The 24,591-nt window shown below is 45.7% G+C and overlaps 2 protein-coding genes and 1 long non-coding RNA gene across 14 annotated transcripts in view; 1 reads left to right on the plus strand and 2 right to left on the minus strand.

Annotated features, from left to right (window-relative positions):
• Positions 1-12,785, plus strand: part of PAK1 (p21 (RAC1) activated kinase 1) — a 147,676-nt gene extending 134,891 nt beyond the window's left edge. For 4 of the 9 annotated variants that reach the window (XM_064409768.1, XM_064409766.1, XM_064409771.1 and 1 more), the window contains 10 exons: positions 890-983; positions 2,532-2,677; positions 3,165-3,247; positions 4,124-4,274; positions 4,970-5,194; positions 6,010-6,167; positions 8,359-8,506; positions 9,625-9,707; positions 11,224-11,309; positions 11,786-12,785. In XM_064409768.1, coding sequence (XP_064265838.1) covers positions 890-983; positions 2,532-2,677; positions 3,165-3,247; positions 4,124-4,274; positions 4,970-5,194; positions 6,010-6,167; positions 8,359-8,506; positions 9,625-9,707; positions 11,224-11,309; positions 11,786-11,817 — 1,206 coding nt within the window. In that variant the 3' untranslated portion in view covers positions 11,818-12,785. Of the gene's footprint in view, positions 1-889; positions 984-2,531; positions 2,678-3,164; positions 3,248-4,123; positions 4,275-4,969; positions 5,195-5,377; positions 5,448-6,009; positions 6,168-8,227; positions 8,507-9,624; positions 9,708-11,223; positions 11,310-11,785 lie in introns of those variants that run through there. The other 5 variants (XM_064409769.1, XM_064409770.1, XM_064409772.1 and 2 more) reach the window with 5 other exon arrangements.
• On the minus strand, positions 7,582-10,375 carry LOC135294479 (uncharacterized). The gene is made up of 3 exons (XR_010356578.1): positions 10,239-10,375; positions 7,827-7,983; positions 7,582-7,685 (listed from the first exon to the last, which is right to left on the minus strand). It is a non-coding gene; the product is annotated as an uncharacterized LOC135294479 (long non-coding RNA).
• Positions 12,786-13,851: 1,066 nt separating the features above from the next.
• Positions 13,852-24,591, minus strand: part of MYO7A (myosin VIIA) — a 100,949-nt gene continuing 90,209 nt past the window's right edge. For all 4 annotated transcript variants that reach the window (XM_064409762.1, XM_064409761.1, XM_064409763.1 and 1 more), the window contains 11 exons: positions 23,994-24,147; positions 23,723-23,878; positions 23,255-23,360; positions 21,465-21,578; positions 20,301-20,388; positions 19,398-19,504; positions 19,013-19,198; positions 18,062-18,178; positions 17,504-17,587; positions 16,875-16,994; positions 13,852-16,184 (listed from right to left, as the gene is read on the minus strand). In XM_064409762.1, coding sequence (XP_064265832.1) covers positions 16,095-16,184; positions 16,875-16,994; positions 17,504-17,587; positions 18,062-18,178; positions 19,013-19,198; positions 19,398-19,504; positions 20,301-20,388; positions 21,465-21,578; positions 23,255-23,360; positions 23,723-23,878; positions 23,994-24,147 — 1,322 coding nt within the window. In that variant the 3' untranslated portion in view covers positions 13,852-16,094. The remainder of the gene's footprint in view (positions 16,185-16,874; positions 16,995-17,503; positions 17,588-18,061; positions 18,179-19,012; positions 19,199-19,397; positions 19,505-20,300; positions 20,389-21,464; positions 21,579-23,254; positions 23,361-23,722; positions 23,879-23,993; positions 24,148-24,591) is intronic.

Raw genomic sequence — 24,591 nt, forward strand, 5'->3', positions numbered from 1 at the left:
CCCAGTGACTGCTGCTTTCTTCAACCCTTCCAGCTTAGAGAGTTGAGCATCAGGACTAAGAAACAGGAAAGGCTTGCATCTGGAGAGTTGGGTTTTTTTCCTAGCACATACCTTAATAACTGTCAGTTGTATCTGGAATATTTGCCACAGGGCACTGATGTGCATGAGAAAAAAAATGGACTGGTTTCTAGTTCAAATTTGCCTAGTTTTAGGAAAAATGTGTTAGACCAACAACCGTTCAGATTCTGTATTTCTGCTTGGATTCCAACCCTTTTCATGCATTCATGCTAAGCATAGAGTTGATTCCTGTTTTATGATCTTCTTGTTTAATCTTTAGAATTAAAGAAATCACATCTATTAACTATATCTGCCCAGCAATATAATCTAATATATCTGCTTCTATTATGGTTTCATACCAGAGCTAGTAAATACCACATTTTATCACTCAGGGTTGTTGACATCAATTTAATGATTTAACTGCAGTGTGGTGTGGTGTGGAGATAGCTATTGCCTGGATGGGATTGGATTGGAGTTGTTTATATTGGGTTAAACTGGAAGATGCTCACAGATTATGGATATCAGTAGTGGCATCATGTCCTCACGGAAGAGAGTAGTTTTGTCCCTTTCAGCTGATTTAGGAGAAAGTAAAGAATTGAGGAGCACTCCTTAGGCTGGGACACACTCCTCCATGGCCTGGTCAGGGGCACATGTCTCTCTTCTGATTCCTGAGGTGTTTGGTGGATCCAACAGAGGTGAGGGAGAGTGGTTAACTGCTGGTGTCTGCAGCAGGAGCCCATCCAGGTGTAAGGACTGTAGCTCTAATGGGATTATTTCCATCTGTCTCCACAGTTCATCCTTTGACTAAAATTCTTTTTTTTCTCCTTGCCAGGTCACAGCTCCTTACCTCCACATAGGGGCAATTGCCATCATGGTCCTTCTTGCTTGGCCTGTGGCTCTTCATGCCATCAGAGCAGATAAGAAAGGTATGGCAGCTCTGGTTCCTGCTTCCAGAATGATAAAAGATATATGCAAGCATGGGAAGAGAGGCATGCAGGAGCCCTTTCCTCCCACACCTGCACTCCAGCTGGAGGAGACTTCCAAATTCTGCATCTCTCAGGGAAATTAGTAGGGCTGGGGCTTGGGCTGTGCACAGCCCTGTTGCTGTCCAAGTGTGTTGCTGGTTTGCTTGTTATTTTGCAGTGTTTTGCCCTCTACTGAGACAGTGATCTGTGTTGAGATGGAGGAGACTAGCAGAAGCACCCATGTTCTGAGTCATGAGTGAAAATTTGTTTGGCCCTCTGCAGGAAAAAACAACCAGTGGCAGCTCCCTTGGCTGATTTTTGCTTGCTGTGTACAGAAGTGATCTTCAGTCCAGTCAGACAAACCACTTCAGACTAGCATATCTCAGGAGAGGCCAGCTGAGAAAGGGGAAAGGTCTTTTTGATCAGTTCCTAGTGTTATCTCGTGGGAAGTCCCTGCCCACCTCTAGGAAGAATGACCAAATGTGTAAGGATAAAGCCAGATGCCAGGAACAACTGCAGAAAAACCTAACTGGAGTGGTTGTTTTTCTCTTATTGTCTCTCCATACAGCCAAAATTATCTACCTGACATTCAACTTCAGATATTGGTTTGCTATAACAATCACAGACAGAATGGACTGGTGAAAGTGTGTTTTTCCCATCCAAGACTTTTCCTGTTGAACTGCAGCTGGGGAGGTTGGGGACCATAGACATTATATACCACCATGCCTGAGGTTGTCCTAGCTTAGTACACCATCATCTTAGTGTAAGCCCAAATTCCTTCAGAGCTACTGGCACAAAGGATGGTGGTGCCCATTCAAGAAAGAGGCGTTGGTGCATAGGTGCTCATTTCTCAGAAGAACTCTTTTGGTCCCTGAGGAGAAGGACTCCTGGGGCTCTTGGGTAATGTGTCAACAGACTCGGGAGAAGACAGATAGATAATGAGTTGGCAAGTGTCTGAGGTGCAATATCCATGCTCTCAGGGTCCGTAGGACTATCTAGGTCACACACAGAAGGTCACTACCAACCATCTGAATGAACCAGGGAAGTATTCAAAGTAAGGAGATGCAACATAGTTGAAGGAGAGGTAGCTACTTTTCTTCATTGGGAATGAAACTTGAAAATGTTGTTTGTTCTCATCTGAGCAAGAAAAAATTAGGATCCTTCTGCTGAGGATTGGTTTTCTACATATGGAGGAGATTTCATTGCATCATGTCTAAAGAAAAAAAAAGAAATAAAGCCATATCTTGCTGTCAGGCACAGTGAGATGTAATTAAAGCTTAAAATCTGCAGTCCTGACTTAGCCTGCATCCTTGCTTTGACCAATTTGTTTCTCTGAGTTCCATAGTTTGGAGAGAAAGTGAAAATTAGAGGAAAAAGTAAAGGAAAAAGGGATGGGACAAAGCCCAAAAGCTACTTAGATGGAGGATTGGATTAAAAGTTAAGTGGCAAGGCAGACTCATATGTTATGATGTGGATTAACTCTAGCCTTCCTCCTTCAAATTCTTTCAGTTACTCAGGTGATAATTGTTGGTCCATACCTGGCTATCCTTCTCTTTCTTTTCTTGATACCTCTGGGGATGTACTCTCCTTGCATCAGAGAGATGGGAACACTTGGACCAAAGCCAGCCCTCATTGGACACCGTGGAGCACCAATGGTAAGTCTGAAGAAATGATGTCATTTCTTCGTCCTGTGTGTTGCTATGTTCATCATCATGTTTTGTTGTTTCTTTTTTTTTTTTCCCATGAAATCTGTGGAGGGTGGGAAACATTTCTGGTCATTGGGACTGCATGCCAAAGGCCTCACTGCAAGGGTTGGCTTACAAGGAAAACAATGTTCCTGAGGGACAAGACCAGGTTGGAGGGGGCCCTGAACAACCTGGACTAGTGGAAGGTGGCTCTGCCCTGACAGGGAAATTGGAATAGGGTGACCTTCAAGGCCCCTTCCAACCTAAACCATTCTATGATTCTGTTATTCTTGTACACAATGGGTTTGGCTAAAGTGGGAGAAAACAAACAGTAGACTTTAGCAATATAATGATGCTCCCTTAATAAAAAGCAGAGATGTTACAAAGAGGAAGAAAGTATTTGCAGAGTCCTCCAGAGTGTGTTTGAAAATTATCTGCTCATGTGCCTTTTTTTCAGCTGGCACCAGAAAACACTGAGATGTCATTTCTGAAGACGATTGAGCATGGTGGGGATGGGCTTGAAACAGATGTCGCCATAAGGTGAGGGCAAAACGTCGCATCTCACAGAATATATGCTGGTTCTTCTAAGAGCTGTCTTTGGAGAGATGCAGGGGGCATCTCTCCAAATGGCAGTTGGGTTTTACTGGTGGCTGGGACAGGGTCCCTCAGCTGTCATGTGATGACAGGGGCTGTAGGGCATGGTTGTTCTCAGGCAAGTCAATAAACTGCAGCTATTGATTTAACAATCGTTATTTCTACAGTGTGTTTTAAATGCCTGGCAGAGTATAAAAACAAATCCCTAATCTAGCCTGACTTCCAGGTCACAGTGAGGGTTATATCAGGTCTACAAACCAACAGAAAATTGTGTTGAGATTTGTGGCAACATTGCCCTCATTATTAGATCTTTAATTGTCTTTCAATGCCATGAAATCCTAACATTCTGTGCAGGATGAGCTGTTAACAGGCACTGAATAAGAAAAACACTAACATTTGGACGTTCTACTAAACTATACCTTTCTGTAAAAGAAAATTTTGTGTTTCTGTTGCTATCCATTCAGAATTCAGTCCTCTGAAAACCACAGAAACACTTTTATGTCAGCAAAAAGATATTTTAATCATAAGTAACTAACCATTTTTGAGGGAGTTGGCAGGCAAAAAGGTCACGTCCTTCACGTTGCCCCTAGGGAAACTGAGACACAGACAAGCATGACTTCTGTGAGATCTCCTAGAAGTATTTAAGCTGGAAATAACCTGGTCTCATGAGCCTCATTATTCCTCTGTGTTGCACATTCTGCAAAGAACTGCTGTACTCTGCTGCATTCACAGTGGCCCACATGTTCTTCTGACCTGGCTTGAGTCTGCTATGCTGTGAATGAACCTGCTCCCCAGGTGACCTGAACTCTTGTTCTCTGGCAGCTATGATGGGGTTCCTTTCCTCATGCATGACGACACCTTGAGGAGGACAACTAATATCGAAGAGGTCTACCCTAATGACACTGGTAAAGCTGCTTCGTTTTTCTCCTGGGACGCCCTGCAGAAACTGAACGCTGGAACATGGTTCCTTAAGGTAAGCATCATAAAGGGCTAGAAGCATTCAAGGTCAGTTGGATTGAACTCTAGGCAACGTGATCTAGTTGGACACATCCCTGTTTATTGCAGGGGGCTTAAACTAGATGAGTTTTAAGGGTGTCTTCCAATACAAACTTTTCTATGTTTTCATGACTATCACCAACCGGATGTAAAATAGACACCAACTGTCTGTTATTTAACGGAATCAGTGTTAGAAGAGGAACTTCTAGTTAAGTCAAAACTCAAATAATTTGGTCTTAATCCATCAGTTTGGGTCTCTTTGCTTTGTTCAGTTTGCCTTCAGGCTAAGGAGACCTGTAACAATTGGCTGGTCAGTGTTCTCGTGTCACCTTATCAAGGCAGCAGCAGATCTCATGGGCTGGGGGAAGAAGAAAAGAGCTACTTATGCAATGTGCTGTTTATAATATTCAGAGCTAACAAGGTGGCACAGAGAAGCACAGCAGAGCTAGCTTTGAACTATGCAATTTAGGTCCCAGAAGCAGTGTCCTCACAGCTGGGGTTAGCTTTCCCTATTTCTTATGTAGAAGAAATAAGCAAAATAAAATACCCCCACCTGTTGAAGACTGACATAAAACTTTTTCCCTCTTAGAGATACAGCTGGCTCGCAGAGCAAACTACCTGATTGATTTTTGATTTCCTTTTTTTTTTTTTTTTATATCTGTTTATTTCTAGAACAAACCATTTGTAGGGATGGGCTCCCTGTCAAAGGCAGATCAAAACCAGGCAATGAATCAGTCCATTTACACGCTAAGTAGTTTTTTGCGCCTGGCAGACAGTCACAATAAACTTGTGATATTTGATCTCTACCGCCCTCCAGAGAAACATCCTTACAGGAACTTGTGGCTCCGCAAAGTCCTGGATGTCATCCTCAAAGAGTCGAAGATTAAACGCCATCTGGTAGGGTGGCCTCACTGCATATCCCTTTTTCTTGCTCTCCTCATTGGGACTTTGGGGCTTACTCTGCATGATTTCACCTGCATAAAATTGGCCCGTTGCATTTCACTTGCTTTAAAAGGCATCATTTGGAGTATATTCCTAATATTAGTTCCTCAGAAGGTTCACAATAGTGTAATCCTTCAGCAGGTCAGGAAAAAAGGCAGTGTATATACCAGCTGATGCCTTAGCTCCTAAACAGCACCCCTCCATAAAGGTAATAATTATCACTCTATTCCCTGCTACCCATGTTTGTTTTATATATTGCATAAAACTTCCTGGCTTAAATTAAAATAAATTGCAAGTCTTTATTGCTTTCCTCTCCCTGGCAGTGGATGAATGCTAAACTCATGGGACTCAGGTTGTGCACCCATTGATGTCTGGGGAGTTATGCTGATCTGTATCTCCTGAAGATCTTTTCTTCCATGCTGGAAGAATGGTAGAACAGAACATTTTTTGTTGCCTTTTCCATAAGCCAAAGCTGTGTTTTCATTAGTTTTTAACACTGCATCTTTTGTTGGGCTGTATGAAGCATACTCACTGATTTCCAGCAGATAATCAAGGAACAGTGGATACTTATTTCTTGATACAAGTGATTGCAAATTCTAACCTTGCATCGGAATATTATTTGATCATTGGGAGAAATATTGGGAGAAAATTTGACAGGCTGGGTTAAGTCCCTGAAGACATTATCTTTACTGGGCTTGTGCGCACAGTGGGACATATTGGGGCATGAATTCTTCTGCTGAGAATTCACTGGTTCCTCTTGCTGCCTGCAGGTCCTGTGGCTGCATAACAGCGTGAGGTCCTTTGTTCAATCTGTTGCTCCAGGGTTTCAGCACACGATGGGCAGAAAGGCACCAATAGAAGACCTATTAAAGCACAATATTGTCAAACTCAATCTGGTTTACACTGAGATGTCCAGTGAAGATATCCGGTAGGTTTCAGCCCCAGGTACAATCTTTGGGGTGCATGTGGACTATGTTTGCCCCATGCATGAGGCAATGTCTCCCTCCAGTGACCAGTTCCAGAGACTATAATAGATCTATTTTGGGAATAGATCATTCAGATCAAGTAGCCATCCCTGATGTATTTTAGGAGTGACAGATTGCAGTTCACTCCTACTGTTGATTAAGAGGTGGCAGGTGTAATTAAATCTGGCTGTCCTTATTTCCATACAGACCAGGATCTGAGGATCTTCTGGTAAGAACAGCACAGCTGTATCCTGATTTCTTGTATTTTATTTGTGCCATCCCCAGTCCCACCAGCACCAAATCAAGGAGGATGAACAACTATTTAACCTCCCATGGCTCTTCCACAAACACCAGTGGGAGTGCATAATGCTGTGGTGAGAGACCATCACCCTCTGGTAGCCAGTGTTTTAGAGACATCATTTATTGTCTGTTGCTACCAGTAGTCTGTTGCATGTGACACACTGAAAATGTCATTTCTATGATGAAAGGCTCCACATTCATTGCAGAAGTTCTCAAAATGCTACTCTCACATGGCAAAATAACCCAACAAATCACCAAAAAAACCCCAGCTTTACCTGTCCAGCTCTCCTATTGTAAATAGGATTTTTTGCTTTTTCCAATGCCCAAAACCATTGAAGTCTAGTTGAAATGAAAAAGAAATGAAAAACTTTAATCCTTTTGACAAGAGTAATGTTAATGGTTTCTCAGTTATAATTGTTACAGGATGTAAAATCATAGAATCATAGAATCACAGAATGGTTTGGGCTGTAAGGGACTTTCAGTGCCATCCAGTTACAGCCTTCCTGCCATGGGCAGGGAAGCTCCCACTAGACCTGGTTTCTCAGAGCCCCATAGTCTGGCCTTGAACACCTCCAGAGGTGGGGAGTCCACAACCTCTCTGGGCAGTCTGTACCAGTGTCGCAACCACCCTCACAGTTAAGAATTTTTTCCTAATGTCTGATCTAAACCTTTCCCCCTTCAATTTAAGGCCATGGTCCCTTGTCCGGTCACTCAATGCCCTAGTAAAATGTCCCTCTCCAGCTCTCTTGTAGCCCATCTCCATACTGGAAGGTGCTCCAAGGTCTCCTCAGAGCCTTCTTTTCTCCAGGCTGAAAGGCTATAAAAATCACAGGCAGATCCATTTGGGTAAACCTTGGAGAATTCCTGGGTAGATTTATAAATGCTGATATTGATGATACATCACTTTACCTTTTATACAAGGAATGAACTTATTTCATATTAAGTTTCAATAGCTTATAATAACTTGAGAAATGATGCGTTGATGGAGCAACCATAACAAACTTGGGTGGCCAGCTTTGAAGATTAGCTCAGCTGGTCTAAGCAAGTCAGGTGCTCTAACCAACACCAACATTGTGGGTTCAATCCCTACCTGAGCAATTAACTGAAGAGCTGGACTCTGTAGCCTTCTGTGTCCCTTCCAGCTTGGGCTGTCCTGTGATTCTGCAGTGGCTTGGAACACACTGTGGGAATATTATAGAATAACATGAATGGTTTAGATTTAAAAGATCTTAGAAGACCATCAAGGCCAACCATTATCCCAGCACTGTCTAACCCACCACTACACCATGTCCCCAAGTGCCACATCCACATGTTTTAAGTACCTCCAGAGATGATGATTTCAGCACTTCCCTGGGCAGCCGATTCCAAAGCATGATAACCCTTGCCATTAAGAATTTTTTTCCTAATATCCAATCTCAACCTTCCCTGGTGCAGCTTGGGTCCATTTCTTCTTGTTCTATTGCTTGAAGATCTTCCATGCTGAAAGAATGGTAGAACAGAATATTTCTGTTGCCTTTTGAAGGAAGAGACTGGCCCCTACCTGGCTACAGCCTCCTTTACAAACGCATTGTTACGTTGATTCATATGGCAGAAGGATTAGAAAGGTTTTGACCTTTTGGGCATTTTATCTAAATTTGTTTCCAGCTGTTCAGCTATTCTGTATTGACCAATTGTTAATGATTAATTATTGGCTGGTTGGCTTTCCTTTATGTTCCTTATCTAGGTCCTAAAGTAAGCACTCCCTACAGAAGATTACAACCATTTCCCATGATCTTCCCGAATCAGCTTGAGTAAACCCGAAGGAAGTGCTATCTCCTTGCTCAATGAAGGTTGTTGCCTTTTGGTCTTTTAAAGGAAATATGCTGAGGCAAACATCACCACCAACTTCTATGTGGTCAACGAGCCATGGCTCTATTCCCTGGCATGGTGCTCTGGGGCACACTCTGTGACCACCAATGCCGTCCACTTGCTGAAGAATCTCAGCCAGCCACTCTTCCTCATGGTAAGTGGAAGTCTTTCTCCATCTCAGGGGTGGGAAACAGGGTGGGGATGTTCATGATTACCTCTGGAGATGATGGGCCAGTTCACACATGGGTAAAGCATCCTTGAAGGATCCTTTGTGTAAGAAGGACCTGAGTTGAAGCCTGGCTTACCTGGAACCTCAAAGCCACTAAAGGTATTACCATACCCTTCTCTCCTCTCCTGGCTCAGGGTGAAGCACCCTATTTGTTTGGATTATCTCCTTAGGCCTTGAGATAAGGGAAAAGAAGCCATATTGAGACTTGTGCAGGAAGAAAGGAAGGGCCTTTGGGGACACAAGTTGATACTTGAGGATTTCCATTTCTAAGCTAGCTTTTGAAGCACCTTACTGATGTCAAAAATTTCTCTTTTCCCAGAGCTTCCCACTGCCCTTGTTAAACTTGGTCTTGTTCTGCAAGTCCAAGGCAAACAACCACAGAAATAAGTCTTCCTTCTGGGAGGAATTTTCACATAATTTCTCTATTTGTCATTCTGCCTTGGACAACCTCTGGGACCAAGAAGAGGAATTGGTGGGGAATTGGTCCCACCAGAGTCTCTTTAAGGGATTTAAACAGTTGGCTTCACAGTCTTGAATTAGATTTTACGATGCTCTCCTACAGAGAAGATCAGTGTTTCAGTCCATTCTAAGTTTGGGTGGAGGTCCAGAGTAAGAATGAATCTTCAGATGCTCTTAGACTTAAAGTGGGAACCACCCCAGACTCTCTGTGGTGTTCAGTAAAGGGCAATTTTTGCCAGAGAAAATGAGATGCCACCAGTTGATGTTATATTAGGGGTGAAGCTGAGAAGTGCAAGACCTGCCTTACAAACAAGAGGTCTCTGTGGCATTCACAGTGATATGGTAAAATCTTCTTGGCTACACAAGAGACCTGCTTGTATAAAGGAGAAGGATTTGGCACCAGCACCCAGTGCTGAGTGGCCACTTTGAAGTGCCACCAAATGCTTTAAACATCCAAGGGATGTTACTGCAGATGCAATGCAGCTGAACAGCCACATTCAATCAGGAAGAAAGAACTTGAGCAACTTTTTTTGTAAATCTCATGGTTCTTGGTGGTGGACGCAACCTCTGTTGTTTTCTTCCAGACTCCACAGCAGTACAACATCATGTGGATTCTGACAGATCTGACCTCTGCCTTCCTCATCTCACTCATCTTTGCTCTGCACTGGTAACTACCAAGTTGTTAATGGCCATCCTAACCTGATCTTTTCCTCCAGGTGGAGGGAAGGAGGAATGCTTTCAGATGACCTGAAGGATTAAAACTACACTTGAGAACATTAGCTTTCCCTTCTGGAAAGGGAAGAAAGACCCAAAAGTCCCCCAAAACTTCTCTGTTTCTCCTTCTTGCTCTCATTTTCCCTTTCCATTTTGGCAACCCAGGCGTTGTCTGCCCTGAGGGTTTAGTGAAAAACTGGTGGATTTATAGTAACAACATAAAACCAATTATCAAAGTTGGTGGGCTGAGAAAGGGACTGATTTTTCTATTATTACTATTTGACAGTGTTTCATTGGACTGATTTATTAGGAAAGCTCTCAGTGTTAATATTTGAGCATCCCATGTCTCTGTAGATACCAGAGCCCCACAGGAAATCCATCCTCCCACACAACAATGTCTGACCATGTCACAGAGACCACATTCTGTTTCCTTCCACTCCATCAAAGATTATTGGGGAATTTGGGGTTCATGGAACGGGCTCACCTCAGCTGGTCATGTTTGGCTGCTGGATGTTCTGCTCTGCCTCAGCTGTATGAAGAACGTGCCTGTGCTCTCATCCCAGTAGTGCCCAAGAAAAGCAAGATGTGCTGGGCTCATCAGCTGGCTGGCTGTGGGTGGGTGGGAGCAGCCAGCCTAGGGGAGTGTTTTGGCAGGGTGCTGGCAGTACAATGGTGCTGCTGGTGGCAGCAAGCAGAAAGTTTGGGAACCCCCAGGATGAGCACTCTTCGCTGCTGTTAACTGACTTGGTTTGGCATAGGAAAAGGTTGGAGTGCTAATATTGCTCTGGAAATGGTAAAAAAAAATTAATTAGTAGCAGTTTGACAGTGATTAACTAGCAGCTGTACAGGCATTTTTGCTTGGCATCCAGGTTTTTCCCAAGGCAAGGTGGTTCTTTCCTTCCCCTCTTACCCTGCTCTGCTTTCCCGAAGTCCTGCTTTCCCTTTGTTTTCAAGGCTACAGATTTCAGGGTGGTACACAATCACCTCTGTAAAGCATCACCACCACCATCAGACCTTGCCATGCCCAACTCCTCCAGGATCATGATCACGTTGTGTGCATTTCCCAAGCAAGGGCATCCCCAGCCCTCCTGGGACCAAAGGGCCATTAGCAGTGCCTCAGTGTCCTGTGTGGTCTTGTCAGGTTTATGAGCACACCAAGATCACAGTTTTTAAATTTGCCTGGCTGCTTTAGAACCAGTGTCTGTAAACATTTTGGGGGTTTTGGAGCTCTTAAATCTTACTTAAAAAACAGGGCTTAGTCAGAAAGTTGCCTTCAAAATGCTGCTGCACACATGAAATGTGGATGCTTAGACATCAGTCATGCACTTGAATCCTTTCTCAGTAAGAACCTGAGAAAATCCCAAAATACCTGCCCTCAAAAAGCAAGAAAAAGCTGTCCAAGGCAGTAGGAGGCTGTGAGGAACATCACAGCAGGCAGTGGCCTGACCCAGGTGCTTTGCCCCATGCAGGTGTCGAGAGAAGAATCTCTCCTCCTGTGCCCAAGACAATAACCCGATGATAGAAAGTGGTGGCAGCTACAACAAATTCAAGACAGGTGAGCAGGGCAAGGAGAGCAGCTGCATCCTGCTCAGGGTGGTCTCTGTGGGAGTACTGAGATCCTGAATGGGTGGTTGGGGATGGGTGTCCATACTTAAAAGGAGGGTAATGAGGAAGGAGGCAGTCTGGGTTATTTCAGCCCCAGACCCCACAGCACCTCAATCCAATTGGCCCTGCTTCAAGCCGAGGCTGGGGCAGATACCTCCAGATGTCCCCTCCAATACTCATTACTCTGCAATGCTGTGAAAAGAGACTCTGGAGACACTGAGAGCTCTTGGTTCTGCCAGGCAGGATGGGATTGGCTGGGGACCCTCCCACGCACCACATTTCTGCACCCATGGGGCTATCAGCTATCACCCAGACAAAATTACCCAACCTGGGCTGCATGCATTTTCATACAGGTTCTGTTTGCTCACAGTGGCTGTCAGAACCGATGTAGATGTTTGGTAGCTCACTGTGTGTCTCCTTTTCCAGAGCTCAGCAACATGCCTGCCGTCCTGGCCTGACATGGGCAGAGAGGGGACATGGACCTGCCATCTCGATGAGGCTGGGGAGACCAGCTGGTGGGGGCTCAGATCTACCTGGTGAGGAGGAGCCATTTGCCTTCATGGCCCTGCTGGAGATGAGCACCAACCTTCCTCTCCTACAGCTTTTCTCACATTCCCATGCCTGTCAGGGATCCTTGGGGTGCAGGAGAGCGCAGATGGAGTTGCAGCCATGAAGAAACTGTGTTATGGTGAGATGCAGCAACCACATGGGAGCCACCATTTACCTGAGACCACTGGCATCCCACAGGGCAATCATTCCTGCTGTGTGCAAGCCCTGTGCTGCAAGCACACGTTCTGCAAGCATCTGAGCATCCTCCAGACCTCCTCATTCTCAGGTGCCCAGATTTCTTGTATCAGACCAGCCTCTTCTCCACACACTACCTCCCATCCTCCCCCCTTGCAGATGTCCTCCATCCCCAAGAGCACACTATTCCCACCACAATGATCAGGTGCTGCTGGCTGGGTCATTACTATCGGTACCTTTCTATAACACAGTCAGGAGCAACTTTGGTTTTCCTTTTCCCCACTCTTGCCCTGCCACAGAGCCTAACAGGACAATCTCCTCACCTTGTCTGTGGGCGAGGGCATGTGGGGGCTGAAGGACTTTTTAGTGTCTTGGCCATGTAGCTACTAGGACTATGACCAGTAAGAACCACTTTTCTTCAGAAGGATGGAGCTGTGTTTGAATTGGTCCTACCAAGTATTTGCTTTTCCCTTAGGAAGGTCTGTACACCTGTACTATAGCCTGGGATTTATTCCAATTTTTATTTCTCCCAGTGGCTGCTGGCACACAGTGGGGAGGGGGCCTATGCTTTGTAAGGGAGATGTAAACATCTCTCAGGTTTAAGCCATATCTTTCTACTTGAAGAGATAATATGTTTTTTGTAAATTGCAAGTGATGTTTTAAATACATTTTATCTATCCTATCCTGTTTTGTTCTTATTTCAGCAAACTGGGAAGGGGAAGAATACAATAGTCTTTATGTGATCTAGACTATAGACATTTCTTGTACGTGAGCATTTTGTTAAATGAAATGATCACAAGTGAGAGGGCAGCATTAAGTTTCAGTTATCTGTGCTGAGAAACACCCAAACCTTTCCAAGTTGCAACTTTGGAGTATTTCGGAGGTTAGAAATGCTAAAAATGAAGATCCTCCTTTGGAAAAAGGCTAAAGAGCTGAATAATTGTAGAGCAGCTCCAGATCTATGAACTACGGGGAGTGGATGGTGTTAAATCGCCCTCCCCGTACCCTGCATACATAGGTGGTTCATAACCTTTTGTGGGTACCACTCACGTAGGAAATGTGAGCAGCAAAAGCAGGAGGTGGGGAATGTGTGGGTTAAGCATGGTGTGCACCATGGGCTCCTCAGCCTGTGCCTTGGTGTTCAAGTGAGGGACTTGGCTGTGGCTCCCCAACTGCTGCCTTTAATGTACATTGGGAAAAGCCACCTCAATGCTCTTTGATGCGTGTTATCTAGCTGGTGCTTGGCCAGTATACACTGATAACGCCCTGTACTCACCTCCTCATCCTCAGAAGCCTTGCCTAGACAGAGCCTGGCCAGTAAGACCTGTGGTTTCCTTTAATGTCCTACACTCTATCACATCTCAGCTACTATTTTTGTTGCTTCTCAGCTAGCAAGGTCTGGCAACCTTGTTAAGCACATGACTGGTCATCTGACTCCCATGCAGAGACTTTTCACCCAACATTTCCTACATGCAGTGATTAAGCTCAGAACTGGTTGGAAGATTCAGCCGTTGTCATAGAGGACAAGCAGTGGAGACTCCCAGACTTCAGTGTTTTTTTACCCCAAAAGAAAAGATTTCAATTAATTTCCAGTCTGGGTACACTGATGGTTTGTTCCCCCTTGCTGGATGCTCTCATCAGGAATTGAACAGTGCAAGGAGGAATCTTGCCCACAACAAGAACCCGGGAGCCCTGATCCCACCCTTCCCCCTGGAGATGTTACCACGACTGCACAGTGCAGAACAGCCTCCCACAAGCCACTTGATGCTTTTTAATTGGAGTATTTCACTTGGACATATGTTTTTTCATTGTACATCGCTTGGTGTGAATACAAAGAGGCCAGCAGATGCTAATACATAAGACACACAGGTACACACACACAGAGTCCCAGCCCTGCCCAAAATTATGGGGTGCACGGGATGCCAACAGAGCCGTAAGTGGAGGGATGGGGGTGGTGGCAGGGGAAAGATGACCAGGACAGCTCCAGAAAACACTGCTGTGGTGCATCGTCTGCTGAGTGTGCAATGGGTGGCAGGGATGGCTGGAGACTCAGAAAAAGCAGTGATGGTGTGGTGATGATAGGCATGTGTCTAAGGACAGGTGGGATCCCTGGCTTATGGCAGCTGGGGAAGGGAGAGAAATGTCAGAGATAGATGGTGAGAAGCCAGCTGAGCTCCCAATGTAGCCCTGGTGTAACCATATTCCCATCACCAGAGTGCTTTGGGTAGGGATGACGGAGGAAGGGGATCTCCTAGCAGCCCTGTCTGGCTGGTGGATGTCCCTGTGCAGCATCTCATTCTCTTTGATGGAGCAACCAAAATCATAAGTCACTGCTGCATCCCACTTGAATGTCACAGTCCTCGAGGTCTGGTAGGCAGTGCTGCCAATTCTGCCTGGCACACCCTGGTGTTGGAGACCTGAGCTCAGCTGAGCTCAATAGAGCAGCATGTGACACCCCACAATGTGGACTTCTACAAAAGCAGTCAAACCCAACCCAATGCACAGGACCAAGAGTGGCCTCAACATCTACTGAGATCCACTCAGTGTTGGCTACACCAACACTAGATCTTGGTGTACAATTTTCCCCTCTCTTGCTACCCCACACCCAGCCATGTCTTCCTTTGAAGCCTGGATTTTGGAAAGGCACCCCCCAGGTTTCTCTCCCTGCATCCTTCCAGACACAATATGGTTTCAGGCTCCTCTCTGCCAGCAGGTCCCATCTCTGCTCCAAAGTAAGTTGGTCCGCACTGTGTGACACTGGGTGGCAGATGAGACAAACAGCCAGCAAATGAGTACAGCCAATCAAAGATGGAGAAATGACCATCAAAATCAAGGGTCTGCCCTTGCTGTGAGTGGTTCAGGTCCAGTTAGGACTCATGAAGAGCTGCTTTACACAGAAACACGCACACAAATCACAATAAAATCATCAGCTGGTACAAACCTGATGGCCAAGTTAATGTTTGAATTACAGCCCAACATAGGCTCGGCTTCAGTCTTCCAAACATGGGGTGTTCAAAACCCCTATATCCATATTGAAGTTTGCAGTAAAATCAAGGTTAATTGTTCTGGACACAGGGAGCAAAAGAAGATAATTAATTTTCCAAGCTTCTCTTCCAGCTGAACCCTTAGGTTGAGAAAGATGAGCCTTACTCAGCCTCTGGCAGTCATGGATCTTGGGGAAGCTCTGGGCAAGGGATTGTTCTGCAGGTCAGCATCCAGATACCGGCACAAAATACAGGATTTTTTTTTCCTTTTTAATATTTTAAAAAATAAATAGAAGAAGAAACAAAACTTTGAGATTTGTTCTTTAAATATTTCCAGCATTGCACGGATAGGACTTTAGTACTCTAGCCTGTTCGATCAGTAGTTTGTTTATTCTGATTCCTAGTTAAAATGTGCTCCTCCCTGCCTGCTTTTTCTTTCTGTACATCTTAAGAACACAGTGTATTCTTCTGTAATGACTAAAAATCAAGCCCTGCACTGTTTGCTGGACATCTCTCCAGCATGGGTCAGGGCTCTCTTATTCCTCTTCAAACCTGAAATTCCCAGAACTTCACCAAAAACCAGTTAGCATCCCAACATCTCTCATATTTAAGAAAAAAAAACAACAAATGAAAACAAAGCAAGCCACACACACACAGACACACACACACACAAAAATCCTCTTCCAAGAGCTTTTGTGACCTCCTGCTGGAGTGTCTTTGCCTTGGTCACTCTCTGAGAGCAGTGGTTTCCCCTGGAAATCTTTGAGGTGTAGGATTGAGTTGGGATGAGGGTGAGGAAGGTGAGTAGGAGGTCAGAGATAGTCATCTTCACTGGAAGGGGAGGTGGGATTGGAGCCCTCAAGGTCAGAGTCCATTGAACTCCCTGATGGTGTTCGGCTCATCTTCCACATCTGGGAGGCAAAGTTTCTTGCCCAGCTGCACGGGTATCCCACAGCCCTCAGCTGGTGAATTAGCCCCATGACCATGTGCCAGTGGCTTCTTGCAGTTCACTTGCTACCCTTTGCACTCCTCTGTTTGCTCATGGCTGTTAGCATCTGGCTGATGTACGAAGTCAAAAGATCATCCATCTTGTACCCCTGAAGAGGAGAGGGAGGATGTTACCAGCTTCTAGAGTACAGCTTATAGTCTCTGGCTTGAGCCTCCTGAACACACTGGCTACCAGGTCTTGTCTTACAAATTTTCAGGTACATTTTGATCTATTTCACCATTCTCTGTGGGTGAAATGTCACCACCACAAGGAACACTGTCCAAACACAATTTGCAACATTGAGATGGAGGAGCTCCCTGCTGAGGTTCAGGACATAGGGAGCTTTGGATAGGACATAAATTTTCAAATGACCAGCAAAATACTGAATGCCTCAGATTAGTAACAATTAATCTAAAAGGCATTTTTATCCTTTGTACTTTAAGATGGTCTAGGAGGAGGTTTATTGCTGTGATTGTTACTAGGGTCAAGCTGGGTAAATGGTATTGGTTAAAGGGCTCAGGAGTACCCCTTGTATCAGCTTTAATGTCTTTTTCAGTCTAGTTACAGGGAGCAGTCCCTCATGCTCCTGACACAGCAACATCCCAAGCACCTTAGGCTTGCTTGCTTGTTGGATGATGGAGCAAATGAGAGCCCTGATTCATTGAGCAGAGCCATGGGAAATTCAGAAGAAAAAAACTGCATCAGTGGATCTTCTGAGAGACTACTTTCTGCCCAGAGAATTCCCGAGACACAACTTGCTGCCAAAGTCAGGATTTGGTCTAATTTTAGCACTTCTTACCAGGGAGGTCTCACAGAGCAGCTTGCTTCCTCTCACCAAGTTGCCAATGGTTATGTGGAAATACGTGTTGCCACTGCTCCAGTTGGAGATCTTGGTGAAGGGGTGAGTGATGAGAATATCCTGGTGGGAACACAAAACTGATACTTAACATGCAAGAGAGCCTCAACTTCCATGAGGGCTGTGGACACTTTTCATTGTCCCTGTTCACTTTCCATCACAGCAGGCCAAGAATGTCTGCTGTGATGAGACACATTGGAATGGCAGATCAAGACTCCAGATCCTCCAGAGCTTGTGACCACATGAAGGTGGTGAAAGTAACTAGTAGGATCTCATTTATTCCAACTCCTGTCCTATTTCCTGTGAAATGATTAAGGAAGGAGTGCATGCATCCTCAAGGTACAGTGCCCTAATAGTTGATGCTTCCAACTCATATTTTGTTGAAAAAGTCTGGGCTGGCTCTGTGCAACAGTGCATTTCTGCCTCCAGAACATTTTCTGTCTATCCAGCCTTTTTAACCTGGCTTAAAGAGAACTCACTAAGTACTAAAAATCACGCTCCTTGGGATGTCTCCTGTGAGGGCCTGGGGACTGGGCTCGGGAGAATCTGGTGAACACCCAAGTTTTGCTTACCTTGGTTTTGGGATCAATGAGGCTGACTCCATGCTTATTGATGGCAATTAGAAGGATTTCTGGATAATTTGGCTCTGTAGTTTGCTGTTGGAAAAGAGATGAACTGGTTATGGGACATATCAAGCAAAATCAGACCCCTTCCTACTTCCTCTCTCCCTGTCTTCTCCTAAGAGCACTGGCTTCTACTGTCCTTGATGGAACTCTAGTGCCATGGTGGATGGTCTGGATTTGGTTTGTGGTGGGTAGAGACACACCCCTTGGAAAACCACAGCTTTCCCTTTGCATTGGGAAAACAGAGAAGAGTTCTTCTGTGTTCAGCAGCACAGCTGTGGGAACAGCCCCAATGACTGAGCTATGCTGAAGCTCTACAATTCTTCTGTCTGTGTAAAAAGGCACAGCAGCAATGAACAAATGTATTTGCCCTTTACCGATTAAGAGTATTACATTTTTCCCTGTTTCATCAGGATTATCCCAGTCTGGTTCAGATCTGGAGCCCCTCTGTGGTACAGGGCTCCTGATCTTGGCTAAAAGCTGCCAGAGAACCCCCAGGGCAGGTACCTTCACTTCAAAGAATGCTGATCCAAATGTAGGCCACTTGAAGATTATCTTTAGAAAGGCAAGCTTCGCTTCTTCTCTTGTTTTGCCCGCATGTTTGTTGTAGTATGCCACGATGGACTGCAACAGAGAACACAACAGAGATGGAGGGTTTGCAGTACCTGGCACCAGGGATGTTTGCAGGCAAGGAGCATCAGTTCCTTAATGATAGAATCATAGAAGAGTTTGGGTTGGAAGGGACCTTTGAAAGGTCATCTAGTCCAACTCTCCTGGCTGCTTTCCACTAGACCAGATTGCTCTGGCTCCTGCCCAACCTGCCCTTGATGCTTGGTTCTAGCCTCTGTTCCAATAACACTTCAAAAATGTGCTGGCTGGTCACCAGAGCAGGGCCTGGAACCAAGGCAGATCCTTCTTAGATAAGCTGAGCTGATGACTCCATTAAAGAGATTATAAATTGTGATTATCCAATTTATGCAGCAGAGGAGACTGAGAGACCTTCAACCCAGAGATCCTCATATCAGATAGGAAACAGAAAGCACTTATTGGACTATTTCTTGACAGTGAGACACCTCTAATTTTTTAAGGCTAGACTTGTTTGCACCTGTGCCACAGCTCTCCCTGTGTAAAGCAGGAAGGATTATCCCTTCACTCATAGTCTGCATTAAATGACAGACCACCTCTTCACGAGAACATCTCTTAGCATGTTTCCATCTGGCTTTGCATCCACCAGTACAGCCATGGTCTCAGGACAAAGAAAACCCACGGCAAGGCATGTGTATGTGAACATGCATGTACAATCTCTCCTCTTAGTGGTGCCAGGGAAGCTGAAGCTCTGGTAAGGCTCGAGAAGGACCAGGTGTCACTGATTTTGGCAGTCCAACACTGAATGTCAGACAAGCCACTGAGAGACTGGGCTTCTCCCATTCTGGTGTATGAATCAAACTGCTGGTTTACCCTTTTCCAGTCATCTGGAGAGAGCTGCCGGATGAGGTCCTGAGGCACCAACTCCTTCAGTAGTTTGGGGATGCTGGGGAAATAGGACTTGTCATCCTCAAACTTGACCCGGTAGATGAGAGCTGCCAGCTGCAGGACCTCTTCCCGTGAGCACTTGTGGTAGCCACGCAGGTACTTTGGTAACTCCTGCATGGAGGAAAGAACAACAGAAAGATAGAGAGGATGTCTGTGGACCTTCACCCTCACATGTTAAATGGAGTTCGTGGAGGTATCCAGCCCCTGGCTAGGAGATTGTTCCCCGGAAACATCTGCAGATGGACAAGCCTTTGCAACCTACTCCTAATCCCTCCCAAGTCTTCACTGCTACTGCAGAGTCCTGGCGCACCTGGTAATAGTGGAAGATTGAGTCTGCCATCGAGTCTTTTCCAGGCGTTGTGTTGGTCCACAGTTTTTTCATGAAGAACACTTGGTAGGTGAGGGAAGGCACTATACCTGTGCAAATGAAGCAAATGTAACAGTGATGGTGTGAGTATCAGCTGGCAATCAGTGTCTGCATCCAGCAGTGCCCATGTGCCATCACAACCTGCAGGGACAGGGGCATTCACAAGGCAAACTGGGCTCTGACTTTGCAGAAAAAACTACATCACTGCCATGCAAAGATTAAATAAGATGGAAAAAGTGTCTGGGTTCACTTGCACAACTGTACTTCATTGATAGTGCCCATGCCTAACACAGGACAGAGGAATTGTACCCTGGAGGCACCTGTGTCTTGCAGCCACTGGTAAATTCAGCAGAGCTGCGGCCAGTTCCACTTTGGATGTGGTCAGTGAGGTGAGATGAATCCCACCTCTGAAACCTTCCTGCAGGCACTTCCTGGAGAGGTGCCCTCCAGCAGGTGCTTCTCACAGGGGCCAGGACCAGCCTTGGAGCAGAGGTTCTGCTGCTCCTGGATGGACCCCCTCCGAGGTGATGTGCCCAGGGATGGTGCAGAGAGCACTACCCCCACCAGTGTGACCCAACAGATCACAGAAACACAGAATCACTGAGGTTGGAAAAGACCTCTGAGACTGAGTTCAGCCATTAACCTAACACTGCCAGGAGCATCACTAAACAGTGTCCCTGAGCACCACATCATTTTTTTGAACACTAGAGGACAGTGATTCCACCACTTCCATACACAGCCTGTTCCAATGCTTGTGGCAGACTATGTGGTCAATCTTGTTTGAAAGAGCTGGAGGGCAGTAGGAAGGCTGTGTGTGACCCATACTGGAAAAAAACTAATCATTACCATCTTTTGCTGGTCTTGCTTTCTTTATCCAGTCTGTCAGGTGTCTCACAAAGTCAAAGAAGAAATCTCCCTCTGGCACACTGATGACCTGGGAGACACAGCACATAATCATGAAGGCTGAGCAAATAAGTTATACAGTAAGATCACAGAATATCCTGAGTTGGAAGACACCCAGAAAGATCATCAAAGTCCATCTTCTGGCCCTGCATAGGATATCTGTAAGAATCACACCATGTGCCTGAGAGCATTGCACAGATACTCCTTGAACTCTGTCAGGCTTGGTGCCATGACCTGGGGAGCCTGGTCCAGTGCCAAACCACTCTCTGTGTGAAGAACCTTTTCCTAGTATCCAACTTAAATGTTCCCTGACTCAGCTTCATGCCATTCCCTTGAGTCCCATCACTGACCACCCCAGAGAAGAGATTAGTGTTTTCCTGTTCTCTTCCCCTCATGAGGAAGTTGCACACTGCAATGAGGTCTCCTCTCAGTCTCCTCTTCTCCAGGCTGAACAAGGCAAGTGACCTCAGCTGCTCCTCACACACCTTCCCCCAAGGGCCTTCACCATTGTTGGAGCCCTCTCTAACAGCTTTATTTCCTTCTTATATTGTGGTGCCCCAAACTAGGGGCAAGACTCCACAGGCAGGGTTGGCCATTGCCCAGCCCATGTCCTGTAGTTGTTGCTCACTGCTTTGCACTTCTTGCACTGATATGTTATAAACCGCTGATGTGAGAAAGCCAATGCCAGCACCTTGCTTCAGGCTCTGTCTCTAATTTCACCCATTACTCCTTATTGCAACTTGTTTCACCACAGCCCTTCCTTTCCCTTCCTGATGACTATCTCCATATATTTCTCCCAGTTGCCAGAGGCAGCTCTAAGCTGCACATTTTTCTTACTTAGTCCTTTCTTATAAACCAAACTCAGCAAGAGGCTAGGAGAGCTTTGCATGTCTGTACTTTAAGTCCTTTGGGGTAACTGCTGTTAAGTCAGGGCTGTGGGACTGCAAACCTCACCTGCATCAGGTCAGATCTGACTTAGGAATGCCACACAGCTTGTAGAGAAATGCTTCTCACCACACACCTCTGGTCCCACCAATGTGTACCTACTGGCAAGAGGGTTGTCCTGGGTACCTCAGGGCTACCTCAGCCTCTGGGTGGGTCACTCACCTTGTCAGAGATTTTGACAAAGAGGCTGAAGCCCTCAGAAGACTTCAGGAGCAGCCTGTTGGAGATGTTCTGGCAGAAGTCCTTGGCTTTTGTGCTGGACTCCACCTCAAATGCCTACAAAGAGAGGAAGATCACCACTGCTATCTAAGGGTTAATTTCCACTTTTTGATCTCTTTGAGGAGCTCCAGGTGCACATGCACAAAGGGGTTTAGGTGGCCACCACCAGTGAAATCAGTGACAGTGTGGACTGGGGCTCTGGGCGCTGAAAGAGATATCTGCAAAAGCTCTGTCATGCTACTGCTGTACCATTGTGTTTTGTGATGCTATATCCTGTGCTGGCTTATCCAGAGCTCTCCAGGCAATGCAAGAGATTTTTCTGATCTAACAGTGAAGTGTCAGAACTCTTTGCTTGAGGGAAGAGGGGTAGGAAAGACAGAGTGAGAGACCTCCAGGCTGATTTGTCCTACCTGTCTCTCCAGTGATGATGAGGAAGTCAGATGCCTGGCTTAGACTAGGTCTAAGCCAGATGCCTGGTTTCTAGATAGCTGAATAGAGGGAAAATGATTCCTCACATTTTATGGATGTTTAGAGGTCTGTCCCATTCGTATGCACATCCCAATTCTGATTTTGCCTTTTGAGCTGTGCTCAGCATTTACATTGCCTCAGTTTTTCTCTGACCAATTACTGAGATTCAGCTCATAGCAGCTCAAGGAATTTAAGCTTCTGACTACCACGTGCACAACTAAACCACCAAGCCACCAGGACCCATGTTCCACATCCCACGAGAGTCTGATCTGGGGTTCAGTGCTGCTAATGCTCAGCACCACGTCAGTGCAGATGCATGCTGTACTGGAATGATGCTACTCTGCCAGTCCACCTGGTGACTTCCATGGCCAAATGGACCACAGCAAACCCGTCCAAGTGTAGAATTCCCCGCATCCTCCTTCTACTGGCTCGCACACAGATGCATGAGTATGAAGTAGTGTCATGCTCATTCCTGGTCATGTAGGAAAAAATACTCAAAGAGATGAGAAACCCCAAGAATTCTCTCAGCTCTCCATTACAGATAAACAAGGGCACTCCCAGCTACTGCAGAGGAATCATACTTTTCCTTCCATGGGTGTGGACTATTTTACAAATAAATAAACTTGGAAATACACACATTTATTTGCACCAAGGGGTATGAGGGAAGAGAGAGATGTGAACCTCATAGGAAGATTATTCAGTAGGTGAGACAGAAGTATCTGCAAGGACATGCCCATCTGCTCTGGCATCAATATGACTAGCTGCCTTACCAGCATGTAAGATGCTTAGTGAGAGCTTCCTTAGTGCAGGTATAATTTCTGTGTCATCTCAGGTCAGAAGGGGTAATTTCAGTCACCTATTTGCCAGTCCTGCAATAGTCTGCCCATTTCCCAGGGGGGCCCATCATGGTACCCCTTTGGGTATTGTTGGGTGGACAATATATGTTGGTTTAGGCTCCAAGTAACTGAGAGCCAAGGTCTGTGAGCTACTGTGAGTGAACGGATGAGCCCATCCAGTTTCCCTCTTTCTGCAGTCATTCTCTAAAGCCTCCAGCGAACACCAGCAAAGCACCCATGTCTTGAAAAACACAACTTGCAACAAATCTGAGTAGACAAGGATGGATTTTCCTTGTTAGGCTTTGGCCCAGAGGCGTCTGGAAAGGCTGAGTTTTCCTGGATCAGAACCAATACTAGCCTCTTCTGAGATTTTAATAAGAAAATTAACAACCATCCTGACAGAAAAGAATTTCCTTCTCCCCCATTTACCTCATCAGTGTCATCAGGGAAATAAACCTTGTGGAAAATTTGGGTAGTTTTGTGCTGAATGGCTTCTACCTCTACCAGATGGGGTGGGTATTTTCTGGATCCATTCCTGCAAAACAGGAGGTAGCAAGTGTCACAGCATCATCATAGCAAGAATCCCTTTTTAAAATCTTCCCTTTTTAATGCATATCCTTTTTGAGTAACTTCAGCTTCTCGCTTAATATTAAGATTATTTTTCCTCCAAAAAAGAAGGAAGTGACTGAAATGGACCTGGATGAAGTTGATTAATTTCTATTTTTCTGCACTGCTTATCAGTAACCCAATGTCCCTCTCAATCATTTTGGTGGAAGAGAGAGAGGCTGTGAGCTTTCACTGTGCCCCCAGTCATGAAAATATCTCCCAGCTGTATTTTTTCACATATATTTGGACGTTGTGGTACAGTCAGGACTAGGAGGTCTTTCAGTGCCACACCTCAAGGCCTTCTGGAGTCTCTGGATGCAGTCTGCTGCCAAGGGGTGATGTTTCCGGGATTGCAGGAACCTCTGGACATGGGGCAGGAGGATGTTACTTGGAGGGAAAAGGCCTGTACACAACCACAACAGCTCCCAGCCTTTCTCTTCACTGTATCTGCACAAGAAGAGACCCAGGAGGAAAAAAAATCACTTGTGGCACAGACATTTCATATCTGCTTTGCCCAACACAGTCTAGTGTATTTGGGCCAAGGGGAATGGACAACTCTTACTTGATGTGGTTGTCTGTGAGCTGCTTGAGGGTCTGGCAGTAGATTTCATCCTTTAGGGGTTCAGCTTTCAAGGCACCTTCAAATATTTGGTCTGTCAGCTCATTGACTGAGCGGGTCCTTTTGGATGGGTAGTCACCCATATATTTCAGCACAGGTGGGAGGTGGGGGTCAAGGATGAGCTAACTGGGATATTTGGTGAAGGCCCTCTGTTGATGGTGTTGTTAAAGACATCCTAACATGACTACAGAAGTGACTGAAAAGGGATATTCAGGCATCAAAGTCTGTCTATAAGGCCATGTGGATTCATTAGGGCTGTGGCCATCCACAGCAGGTGCACCAAGCCAAAACAGTGCTAGTGTGTGTCGACCAGTAGGACTCAATAACTGGTCCCTGAATCTTCACTGATTAAGAAGTAGACACACCTCAGATTTCAAGGCTGCTTAAGGTACAGATTTGTGGTGAAGACCCATTTCCAAGCCTGTGGCATGGTCCCACAGCCCTCAAGAGGGACCACAAACTGTTCTTTGGGCTTTGCTTGGGGCCCTAAAGAGGCCCTGCTCAGTCCTTTGCTTATCAGATCTCTTGCCCAAGGGGACTC

Source organism: Passer domesticus, chromosome 2 (assembly GCF_036417665.1).
Source record: "Passer domesticus isolate bPasDom1 chromosome 2, bPasDom1.hap1, whole genome shotgun sequence".
Taxonomy (NCBI): Eukaryota; Metazoa; Chordata; class Aves; order Passeriformes; family Passeridae; genus Passer; species Passer domesticus.